The sequence below is a fragment of the Macrobrachium nipponense genome, chromosome 42 (genome assembly GCF_015104395.2).
Source record: "Macrobrachium nipponense isolate FS-2020 chromosome 42, ASM1510439v2, whole genome shotgun sequence".
Lineage (NCBI taxonomy): Eukaryota > Metazoa > Arthropoda > Malacostraca > Decapoda > Palaemonidae > Macrobrachium > Macrobrachium nipponense.
Window position 1 is genome coordinate 44,194,336 of NC_061103.1, and position 12,549 is coordinate 44,206,884.

At 44.5% G+C, this 12,549-nt stretch overlaps 1 protein-coding gene across 1 annotated transcript in view; it reads right to left on the reverse strand.

Annotated features, from left to right (window-relative positions):
- Nucleotides 1-92: 92 nt before the first annotated feature.
- The window catches only part of LOC135213173 (MOB kinase activator-like 3), a 66,591-nt gene continuing 54,134 nt past the window's right edge, over nt 93-12,549 (reverse strand). Inside the window, exon 6 of the mRNA XM_064247127.1 lies at nt 93-4,549. Within this exon, the coding sequence (XP_064103197.1) occupies nt 4,522-4,549 (28 nt within the window). The 3' untranslated portion in view covers nt 93-4,521. The remainder of the gene's footprint in view (nt 4,550-12,549) is intronic.

Genomic DNA, 12,549 nt, shown 5'->3' on the forward strand with positions numbered 1-12,549 from the left:
GTTAACAAACCAAGACCTGTCACATCACAAAACCATGAAATGCTGCAAGTGCAGTAGGGGCCCAATAATCACAAGGTAATAATAAAAATTCATTCTTACATAGAAACTTCATTTATAATTTTCCATTCAAAATGCAACCAAGATCCAGGAATCTCAAGAACTGGATGATAAACACGTGACAGCTTTCTCCGAGACTTCTTAATATTTCTCAAATGAAATACAATAATGTACGTAGTTACAGTACACACATATTATGCAAAAGCAAATGAAATGGTAAGAGAGAAAACCTAAGCTAGTCATCATCTGAGATCTTTCCAAAGTGTTAAAATCCTAAGGTTAAAAGATTACAAATCCAAATGTCATATAAAAATTGTTCCTTGATAAGTATAAGTAGTACAAATTACTTAAAGCTCAAACTGTCTTTAACCTATTACTGCATAGAGATGACATTGCACTCATTATGAGATTACATAACAGAACATACAAACTAATATAAATTACACAATCGAGAAATTTTCTAGGCAAGTCCATGGTTTATTGATACATACTATAATATTTATTTTCACTAAGGTCATTACACTTGGTTAAAGGCAAAAAACAGAGTATAGTATCACATTCTGCCAAGTTAGTTTCTGAGTCCATTGCTCAGACCTGAAATCCACTTACAAATAGATTATGATACTAAGTATTGGGTTGCACATGGTTAAGTGTACATATGAATCAAGGCTAACTCCTAAAATCACAAAAATACTTTTAGGTACACCACAAACAGACTGTATTTTACTATTTAAATGAAGTTTATACAATTAAAGCCAAGATCTAAACCTGACCCTCATGAGTGAGTACGTACATAGTACAAAGTATCAGAAATATGCTCAGAAGGATAGCTCTTCTTCCTCTCTTAAGAAAAAAAAAAAAACCCTTGTGAGTAGAGACTACAAAGATAATAATTAAGTTTTCTCCATTTCAAGCACTCACACTTTAGGGAAAGGCAGCCATCAAATTGATAAGACAAATATGCTCTCATGTGAGTTATAAGTCAATCTGATAACCAAAGAAATTCTAGTATCAATTTGGAGGATGCAAAAGCCATATAAAGTTTTGTTTCATGGTAGAGTTCATTAACAAGGACTATCTGAACAGTCCATACCATTTGTAAGGGGAATATTTATAATCTATACAACAGATGGCATTAGGGGCTAAGTAGTCTGTTGCTTCTGTTTGTGGACTAGGACACAAATATCAACATGTACCCATAAAAGCATTCGACATATTCTCAGCAAAATGCAACTGCACAGTCTGCATCCAAGAACTATCTGAGCATGTGAAATAAAATAAATACTACTGATAAAAAAATGATGGCCAAGAAATGATGACACTGAAAATTTGACTAAAATGACAAGAAATGCTGCACATATCTACTGCTAATCAGACCTAGAATTATAGTGAATGTTGGTCCAAGTGTAACAAGCAATGCCTCCTACAGAGGGTGTCTCACAAACCATTTTCATTACTATTTGCTCAATGTAATGGCAAATTAACCCTGTCTACAGCCTTTAACCATGCATAACAACAATAGAAAAATGTGATTTATAAATCGCACTGACACACATTCTCTAATAAATTCACAATGACAAAGCTAACTACCTCACACAGCCTACAAGAATCAAAATTCAGAGATGAGGTTAACTGGAATTAAAAAGTGTTCTTCAACTGGCAAAGCAGTTTCATCTTGCATTCCTTCTTCCCTTACACTGGTTTGCATGACCTTGCAGTAATATGTGAGATTTACTCCTCCCAAAAGCTACTCCACTAAGAATGTTTTGATCGCCGATATCACTACCTCTGGTCTTGATACTTATCCCTAATTTTAATTTTTAAACATTTTACTTATAACCAGATAAAGTATAGAAGCCCTTAAAATTAAAACTCACCAGACTCTTATTTGGTAAAAAAAAAAAAAAAAAAAAAAAAAAAAAATTCCTTTGCTAATAGTTTAAAATATGACTCTTCTATCTTGAAATACTACTTAAATGTACATCAGTATATTTCCATAACATGTAAACTTACTAACAACCAATCATGTTTTGTAATCATATAATCCATTTACATTTTACCTTTGCTTCATTTGTCACTGTAAAAGAAAGCAATCCACTTCAAATACAGCAAATGATTTTGGTACTACCAGTGGTTAAAGCGAGGGTGAGCTACCACTAAAAGGTGTTAGGGCACTACCTCTCTAACTACTATTACTTTTGGTGTATTCTATTTAATAAATAATCTTGTTATAAGAATCTAAATGCAATCCAACACATACAATTCCTAAATTTTATAAATACGGAAAAAGGTAATGTCAAAAAACAGCCAAATGTCTACCTGCAACGAACTAGGAACAATTGCCTCAGTGGGTGATTGTATGATTATGATGGAGAATGATTTAGTTAGGGAGAAAAAGGGGTTGCTGTACATAATGTCTAGCATGCCTCAGGATGGAACTTGAATCAAGACATAAATATAAGGCAATTTTCACTTCTCTCTTAAAAAAACAAATTCCTCAGGCAAAACCTATGTCTATGAGTCTGACTCAGGGGATCTGTTAAGCTACTCTTCAGTAATGATAATGACCTGAGCAGTAAACACTTCGGCAGTCCTGCCATGCCTGTAAAAGACTATATTATAATATTGTAATATCTTGGCCTTGACGAGAATTTATTTTAAAAGAGAAAAGGAGCATCGGTGTAAATAGTATTGATCACATTACAGATCATAATAAAATACATGACAGTCATCTGGTTTTCCTTCTACTCGCTATGCACAACTGGGTGACAGCAGCTGAAGTCGTGAAACAATGATCTACAGATCAACATTTAAATATCATATAAAAATCGACAGGATGACAATTTACAAGGAGTGATGCATGTTCAAGTTTACATTAATATGAAAAATATAACAACTACGTACATCAAGGAACAATTATTGAAAGCAAGCAATTAAACAAGCAAGATACTAAAACAGCACAAGTTATCTGTTGACACAAGCAGGGTACTGTAACACAAAAATAAAACCTAATTGCTTTACATCATTCAGCAAAATTTAACAGCACAAAGATGAAGATATGAAGATGTCAACAATTATTTCTCAACATTCCTGGATGAATTAATATAGTATAAATAAAACACCAAACAAGTTTACAGCTCAACTAAGACATCTACACAGGAGAATTACAAAAAATCTGAGAAAATCCAGTGAGTTACGTTATCTCTTTCTGAGGTAGCTCCCCTCACTTAGCAACCACTGAGCTGTATTTCAATTATGGAATGTTCTACTTTCTACACAGTGGCTGAATAAGCATTTAATACATCAGACTTTGCTATTTGCAGAATATGCTTCTTTATGCAAGAAGAAATTGTGGTGAAGTGAAATTCTAGACCAGGATCATTTTAACCAATCTGTTCCATGACAGTAAAAATTGCCAAGCTGTATACAAAAAAATATTAGTATCAAGACTAATTTTAAGATGCTCTATGTGTACAGTAAAATTATTCTGAAGCAAAAATGCCCTTAGATCTCTTGTGATATATAATTTATATATTATGTTCCGACTCTGATGGCACAGCTAAATATAAGCCTTTAAAAATCAATAATAATTCTACCCTTAAACCTTGAAAACACTAATTTTGTAGGGTATACTGTACATAATTATTAGACTAAAGGCTCACACAAACTGTGTTAGCTTTTAGGTAACCTACAACTGAAGAACAAGTAGGTTAGACATATGACTATCTAATTATATTCTTAGATTTGGATACAAAAATGCTAAAAAGAAATCTTCAAAACTATAACTCTTACTCTAATATGATAGAAAAATTTTCTACACCAATCTAAAAACCAATATAAAATTTAATTATCAAAGTTCTGGACTCTGATTATCCGTATTATAATTATCAAAGTGCATGTTATAACACCGTGCGTTAAGCTCCATACAATACTGTACTTATCCTGCAACTCCATGCAAGCTATATTCTAATACGTACGTCAGAGATTCTTACATAATTCCTTATGCCTGCTTCGATATAAAAATAATTTTAGCCTAGACCTTTGCTTCTAAGGGGTGAAAAACACAAAGATGCTCAAAGGAGATCAGATTTCATAGCTTTAACCAATGATAAAAACTGAGAGACAAAAAGAACTTAACAGGAAGAAAGATGGAAAAAGTATACCAATATTTCACAAATACCTGATTTTGTCGTCTCAAAGTGCACATGGAAACTCATCAACTGTCTCAGAAATGAAAGCCAATCAATATTATACTGAAATTAACTCTTAAAATATTTTGTACACCATGGCACTGTTTCTCATAAAAATTTAGTAAAATGGACCTACATATGGCAACATAAATTATAAAAAACTTATAAAACTTATTGTCAAAGACCAAGCTGATCTCTAAAGACACAAACCATCACTACAATGGTTCTTCCTCACCTCCAGATGAAACAAGACAGCCTTTTCCTTATCTCAACTTCACGTTCGGCTACCCACAACAGAGTTCCTGCAATGATATCAGTTAGTAAACCAATAATTGGAAACTATATTTTTAACATCACAATTTTAATCATATATGGTGTAAGTTTAATTTTTGCAGTTACGGTGTTCCCAGAGTTAAGTCTCTCCCTCTCTCTCACACACGTGCGCGCACACACACACGCACACATTGATCTGTATTCTTCAGTCATCACTGTCACAAATGGCTAACCACAGCCATAAATGGTAATAACTGACAATGCAGCTTCCTTTGGTAAAAATTACTTTACTTCAGTTATGAACTCTGTATATACTGTATTGGGCATAGGTCAGCTATTAAGTTCCAAACTTATTGGGTAATGTTAATTACTTGATAAGTTAAAACTCATTAAGCTGTAGTAGTATGGAAAAATTGGGTTTATGTGAATGAATGTTTGATTTTTTATCTTTACATTATTTTGTTGTTGTTAGTATTAGGTTGATTAGGTTAGGCAGCTGTTAAGCTAGTGTTTAGGATTTAATCATTTTAATATGACAATTTGTCGAAAATTGCATTTTTCCTAACTATACAAACCTGAGGTCCTTTAACAATAGGAAGGTAACTAGCGGCAGCTGGGACGGTCGTAAGCTTCGAACAAGGGGAGAACGGTAGTTAACTGCTTGTCCGATCGTGCTCGCGCCCAGCGCGCCCGAGAGGTGAAGAATCACTTTTGCTTTAGGCCCATGCAAAAGTTGCAGAGTGAGGGGTGGTATGAGGTGGACTATATGTAAAGGACCTCAGGTTTGTATAGTTAGGAAAAATGCAATTTTCGACAAATTGTCATTTGTTCCGATACGTAATACAAACCCTCGGTCCTTTAACAATAGGAAGACTCACTTCTTGTGGGATTGGGGGGAATCTGAGTCTTTTTGGTGAACAACTGGTGTTTCGTCCACCCTGGAGTGCCTCCCTGGTCGTAAGAGCAGGGAGGGATCCAAACCTCTGTCCGATTGATCGGGGTGTGCACCGCAGGATCAATGGTCAGACCTCTGGGCCAAGTACTAAGAGAGAGGCAAGCGTATCTCTTCGTACCAGCAAGCAAGAACTTGTTCCTGTTTGCAAGCAGACAATCATCAAAATGATGGGTTTGTCTCAATTTGGCATCCACTTCCTCCCCCTTGTTGGAGGAAGTGGTGGATATTTACTCCTATCCCTACTGAAAGGGATAGGATGGTGCTCTATTGAGTAGCTCACCTGCATCTCGTCCTTACCCAGCAGGGTGACGACCGTGTCCCTCTACCCAAAGGTAGAGGGAAGAAAAAGATGGGAAGAGGAGCCAGTCACACTCTCATTCCTCATCCATTCTTACGGTCACACCAGGACTCGATGCTGTTCAGCCTGCGAGGGTTCTGGGTTAAACTACACAAGTGTTGAGCAACCACCACGGTTTTCCCAAGGAAAAAGATCCAAGGTAAACTGTGGGCAAATATCCTGAAGGTAGAAGGAGGTGCATGCGGTCCGGTTGGACCAGGCGCCTGCCTTCATTACCTGCGCCACGGAGAAGTTCTTGCGGAACGCGAGAGAATGATGAAGAGGCGTCCACACTCATCCTGGGTGTCGAGTTTCTTCAGACAGCTCCGTCGCACCTTCACAGGACAAAGCAGCATAGCCTTCGTATCGGAGGCGGTGACGTCCCTTAGGGAGGGTATTGTGAAGGACTCGAACCAATCGTCAGTTACCGAAGGGTTCGGAGTCTTCGCTACGAAGATCGGTACGAAATCGAGCGTCACAAATCCCCATCCCTTTGTGCTTGACTTCTCAAGAGAAGTCATGCAGTTACCTAAGACGAAAAGAAGGGAATAGTCGTATGACCTATCCCTCTTCTCGACTTTGGTTATGTACAGTACTCATACTGACAAGCTATTAAGACGAAGTAATGATTGCTCTGGAACAACCGAACTAAGTCCACAGCATAGTTCGTACTGACTCGGGGCGCTCTGACAGCTGCCGACTGACTGGTTCGGTAATCAGTAGAGGCAAGTTGTCCAAGCATCCGAGTAAGTCACGTGACCTTCGCCCTTTAAAGAGTTATGCTGAGAGACCAAACAAATAAAATATTTGTTAGTCACCGATGCCGGACGGCGCGGCGATGATTCTCTTAATGCATAAGCTCAAAAGGCGAAAGTCAATGCCTTCAAAAGACCGAGGTCCCTGATGGCAAGAAAATCTCATAGACGTTGAATCTCAGCTTAAGGAGAAACAACACTGTGACGTTGAAGACGAAGGTAGGCAATGAATGCAACCTACGTCATTCCAGCTGAATCGAGAGAAGGAATCTCAAGATTCTAAACCTGTGCTTACAAATGACTGAAAACGCTAACCGCCATTTCATTGCTGTCCGTTGTGCAATGAAAGCGGGGCGTTCTTCAGTAATGAAACACAGGGGTGAGCCGCTTGAAGAACTGCTTCTCATGGGCTGAACGTTTGGAAGTGAGCTGGCAGGTGTGGGAGTAGGCGATGTCTTTCATACATCTGCTAATCCGGGGTGAACAATGAACAATTGTACACTCCGAATACAAGATATTTTGAGGACAAACTCAGATTCCGCAAAAATCATTCAGCATTATCGGATACGATGCAGCAAGAGACTATTACAGAATTCTGTTACCGTGCGGTAAACAGAAAGATGAGAGTCGAATAGATATCTCTGTTTAAAAATTCTCGCAATACCGAAGACGATGAATACTAGCGTTTCTCAGCAGTAGATGGTCATTCATGTATGCGAGAATCCCCGTTAATCAGAGACTTAAGTCTGTGATTGTTGGGCAGAGATACGGTTGTTATTCAATCAAAGCAGGTGAGAAAGACATAAACAAACCGTCTACCTCAAAGCTGGCAGCTGATACTGAAATGCCTCGGGCAATTCAATACGCAGTAGCTGTCGCTGACTCGTCATCCTGAGTTGCCAAGTAATCCTTTCCACGAAGGATGCGTTCGGCTAGAACCACCGAGCTAAAAAGATATGCTCGAGCAATTATATTTAGCGAAACGAATTTCGGTAAATATAAAAGCTTAAATGGTGTTGTGTGACAACACCATAAGTATATAAAATTGAAACTGGAAACTCCTGGGAGGTTGCAGGCAACCGGGTTGCAGTTCAATTAGAATACTTTTCGTCTAAGTCGCAATCCGTAGAATAACCAGGATATTCGCCTACCCCTCGACCATTCAACTGCTTAGCAGAATCATGTCGCGAGGTTATATACGTAGTATATTTGTAGGATTCTGAACAACGATCTCCATCCTAAATTCTTTCCTTCAAGAAAACAAAATAAGGATTGGAGATCGACCACCTTCGTTCTCTATTAAAGAGAGTGAAGGAGAAGTCTTCCTCGAAGGAAAGCTTCAATGGTGAACAGAATACTAAGACGATAGTTTCCAGCCAAACTGGATATTCCCGTCTGTTCTTCTCTATTCCAGGTTGGTCGCCTACTGTGGAGATAGTCTTCTTTCAGCAGCAGTCTTCTTCCTAATGCTAGAAATTCCAGGAATTCGAGCATAGGCGAGGTTCCCGATTATCGTGTAACATATCGGGGATTCTCGTCTCGCTCACTTTGGACCGTGGTCTCGCCTAAGTGTTTGGAGATCATAAGAAACTCTAACACTCTGAATGCGCTAGAAATTCCGTAGAATTCTAAGCAGTCTGCGAAACCCCCACCGAATTCGTCAAACGATATCGGCTGGTGGTCCTCTCGATTCCCGTAGAAATCGAGAATGGGGCAGGATCCCTCCTAAACGACCGGGGCTTACGTCAGGTAGGACCCGAAGGTCCCCCCTCCCCGGTAGCGCAGTCCCCAACGTGGGATCCTACAGAGAAATCTCTGTAGGATCCTTCCCCTTTCCCTCGTAGCCGAAGGAGAGAGGGAATGGGGGATGGAGAATTGGATACTCGCTCGCCTTCCCAGTGGAACTAGCAGTTGGAGAAGAGTAGGAGCAGCCATCGCCTTGCGGTCGATGGCCTCTCAGAGTCTGGGAAAACGTATCGTCAGGAGAAAACGTTTTCCCCGAGGAGGGTTACAAACTCTCACTGTAGGTAAGGGTCTGCCGCCACTGTGAACGTCGTCTGGGTGGGCGATCGACACCTGACAGGAGAGAGCCGATACCGTCCTCCGACTCATTCCAGTCCTCGTCGAGGTCGAAACCTCTCAGGAGGACCGAAGGAGTATTTAAATACGGTGTCCGAAGACACGTAGAAACGCCGCTGTCGCAGTAGAGGAGGTGGAAGTAGCTTGATCGACCGGCCAGAACTGAGAGAGCCTTCTTGTCCGGAGACGAGAGACTCTGGTTCAAGACAGAATCGGCAAGCTGCGATCGCGGCATACCCACACCCGTCGGTTTGGGTTCCCTCTGGGCCCCAAAACGACTCGAGCAGAGACCATGGGCTCTGCTGGTGGGAGCGGCGACCTTTCCCCCCACCCCGGTCGTTGTGCTGACGAATCAGTGCAATAACCTGGGTAAAGTTACTCTGAATCTCGGTAGTTACAGCGTCTGAGAGTAGGACCGTCCAGTCCTCCAACAAGAGCAGTCCCAGGACCCTCCTCCTTCAGAAGAAGGACCAGCAACAGATCCCTGACGGTTGCCTCCAATCACTTGCGCGTACGTCCTGGTTGGTCCTAAGACCAACCTGGCACGTGCGCGTCGTGACGGGATCGTGAGCGGCGCATCTCTCACGATCACTATATACCTCGCTCTTCCTGGCGTATGCCGAGGAAGTTGAAGGTATCGGAGAGACAAGAACTGACGCTACCCCCTCTCCCCCTGACGGTCGCCTCCAATCACTTGCGCGTACGTCCTGGTTGGTCCTAAGACCATACGTGGCACGTGCGGCGTCGTGACGGATCGTGAGCGGCGCACCTCTCACGATCACTCCTAGCTACCTCGCTCTTCCCGGTGTAGCCCGAGGAAGTTGAGGGTAGTGGAGAGACAGACCTGACGCTCCCCCCCCGCTCGCTGGCAGGACCAGCGTACGTGGGGGGGGGGGCTGCAGCCGATCACCAACCCGCGGTAGGGATCGATCTGCAGGCCTGGCCGTGCCGCTCACCTGTGGAGAGCGGCTCGACTGAGCACGTCGACCCCGGTCCCGTGCGTCAGACGAGCTGCTGCTGGTCGTACCCGTTCCCGCCCGGTCCCTGTGGGAGCGGCGGTCAGGTGACCTGCAGAGCTCGCTTTCCGCCGTGAGACCGGTGAGCGTCCTCGCGGCACGTCAAACCGCTGGTACCAGCCGAGCTGGTACCGTCGGTCAAGGGGACCTGGGGGACCTCTTCCCAGCCTCAACCCGTGGCCGGTCAGAGACCGTCACGTCCACCCGAGGTACCGGGGCTGGTCACTGCGAGAGCTGCCGCTGGCCTGGCGAGAGTCACCTGAGCGGCTCTCGACAGTCTTCTGCTCCATGCCTCGGTCATGACGCTGAGCGAACTCAGGCGTCTTAACTTTGGCTGCACGGTCACCCGAAGGAGATCGTACACTCGGAACTTTCTGCGGACTGAGAAACCGAGCCGGTACCTGGCTTAGTAGCAGAGCTGCCAAGACCAGGCGAGGGGCTGTACCAGCGGTAGCCAGCACACCCTTGGTCCCCGTCTTCTTCTTCTTCTCAGAAGGGGAGACGGGCCCCGTTCCCGAAGGAACAGGAGGACCAGCAGAAGAACCCCCCCGTCACACCGGAATGTGATGAGCCTTCGAAGTTCCCGAAGGAGTCTTCTTAGGGGGAATAACAAAACCCGGTTACCAGCTGGTCGCTGCGAGAGCGGCCGCTGGCCTGGCGAGAGTCACCTGAGCGGTTCTCGCCAGCCTTCTGCTCCGTGCCGTGGTCTTGGCGCCGAACGAACTCTGGCGCCGAAACTTTGGCTGCACGGTCTCCCGAGGGAGAGCGTACACTCGGGATCTCCCGCGAACGAGAGACCGAGCCAGAACCTGCGTAGCGGCATCGCCGCTAGCACCAGGCGAGGAAGTACCAGAGCTAACCGATACTCCTCTGGTCCCCGTCTATCTCTTCCTTACGGTAAGGGGAGACGGGCCCCGCTCCCGAAGGAGCAGGAGGACCAGCAGAAGGACCCCCGTCCCACCGAGGTGGGACGGGCCCTTAGAAGTTCCCGAAGGAAGACTTCTTAGGGGGGGGAGGCAGCCTTCTTCTTCTTCGGCTTATGGGCCTTAGAAGTCGAAGGGGAAGAGGCAGCAACAGACGAAGACGAAGATGACACCTTCCTCTTCTTCGTCAGCTCACGCAGGGACAGTCGTCAGGTCCTCCATCCAGGCCGGAGTCGGGCCTATTGCCGAAGCAACACGGCCCGACTGGCACCTGTCCGGAAGGACCTGGGACTCGGGAAAGACACACCATGGGCAGGACCAGCATGGACAGGCGCAGGAACCAGGTGGGAGCGACAGGAACAGCAACCAGCTCAGGAGCGGCAAGGAAGGAACAGCGGCAGCGGTAAACACAGAAGGGACAGCCAAGCCAGTAGCGGGAACCACATCAGCGACAGGTACGGCAGGCCCAGCCATCGCCTCGTAGAATCATCGGCAGCCAGCGTGGTACTGGCGGCCGGTCCAGGGCGAGCTGCTGGAACAGCAGAAGTCTGGGGCAGGCAACACGAAGAAAACACAGGCGGCGGCGGCATACCCTCCTCGGTACTGGCGGCGACCGGACCCTAGAAGCGGCAGACGGCGTCACCGACACAGCATGGGGAGTGTAGACCAGCGGGGGGAAGCAGCATAAGCGGCCGTGAAGGTTGTCGTGGAGACCACAACAAGGTCACCGCCCCAGATCTCGCTAGACTCTGCAGCGGTATCGTGGATGCTAGCACGCCCTGCAGCCGCAGTGGTCCATACCTGTCCAAGGTCGTCTCCCACGGCTGAGCACCTGCGGTAGCACAGACAGATTAGTAAGAGGGGTTCCTCACGCACGGGGGGGGGAGACATGCCCCCCCCACCCCGAACGGAAGGAAGACCCCAAAAACAAAATACGAGGAAGCTGAGCGGCAGGAAAGAAGACGTAGAATCGGATACCAAGGGAGTCGCGGGAGACTTTCCGACGACTTCCTGGCAGACCTCGCTTCCCCTACCCCCGCACAGCAGTGAAAAGTAATATGAAAATGAAACAGAATACTGCACTTGCGATTCACTTCATAGAACTTAAAGAGGGAAAAATCAATTCCCGTAAGAGCGGAAACTTGATCCATAATAATATGATGCTATCATAAATATATATGAAAATGAAAACAATACTGCACTTGCTATTTTCACTTTCACAGCAATAAATCGTAAGGATTAATTCCCGGGTAAGAGCGGGAAATTGATCCAAAATTAATTGATGCATAATAAATGAAAATATGAAAAGAAAACTGCATTGCGAATCCACTTTCATTGCATTCTATTCATACAAAATAAGAGGCTCTTGCCGAGCGCAATCAAGCTCTCGGCAACGAACGCACAGGGCAAAAATATAATGAAAAAGAGTACTTACATCTTTCAATTACCACACTTTCGCCCAAAATACATGACTCGGCGCGAGTGCGCCCGCCCTCGCACCGAGACATAATTCAAGGGTTCAATTCATGAAAAGAGCGGAAATCGCCGTCTCTACGGCGATAGCTCCATGTTGATTCATAATTAAGTAATGAAAATGAAAACAGTGTACTTACAGTTTCATTTTCAAGTCAAACCAAACCATTAGTAGAAAAACACTATAAACAAAGCATACGACGATGAAGCGGGCAGAGAGCGATGACGAACACGTCCTTCACACCCGCGGCCGAAAGCAAAAGTGATTCTTCACCTCTCGGGCGCGCGGCGCGCGCACGATCGGACAACGCAGTTAACTACCGTTCTCCCCTTGTTCAAAGCTTACGACCGTCCCAGCTGCCGCTAGTTACCTTCCTATTGTTAAAGGACCGAGGGTTTGTATTACGTATCGGAACAATATTATGTTTATGTTGTTCACGTGGGAGAACGAATGTTTGATCAATGTTGGTCTTTTCTTATTTTCATTGCAG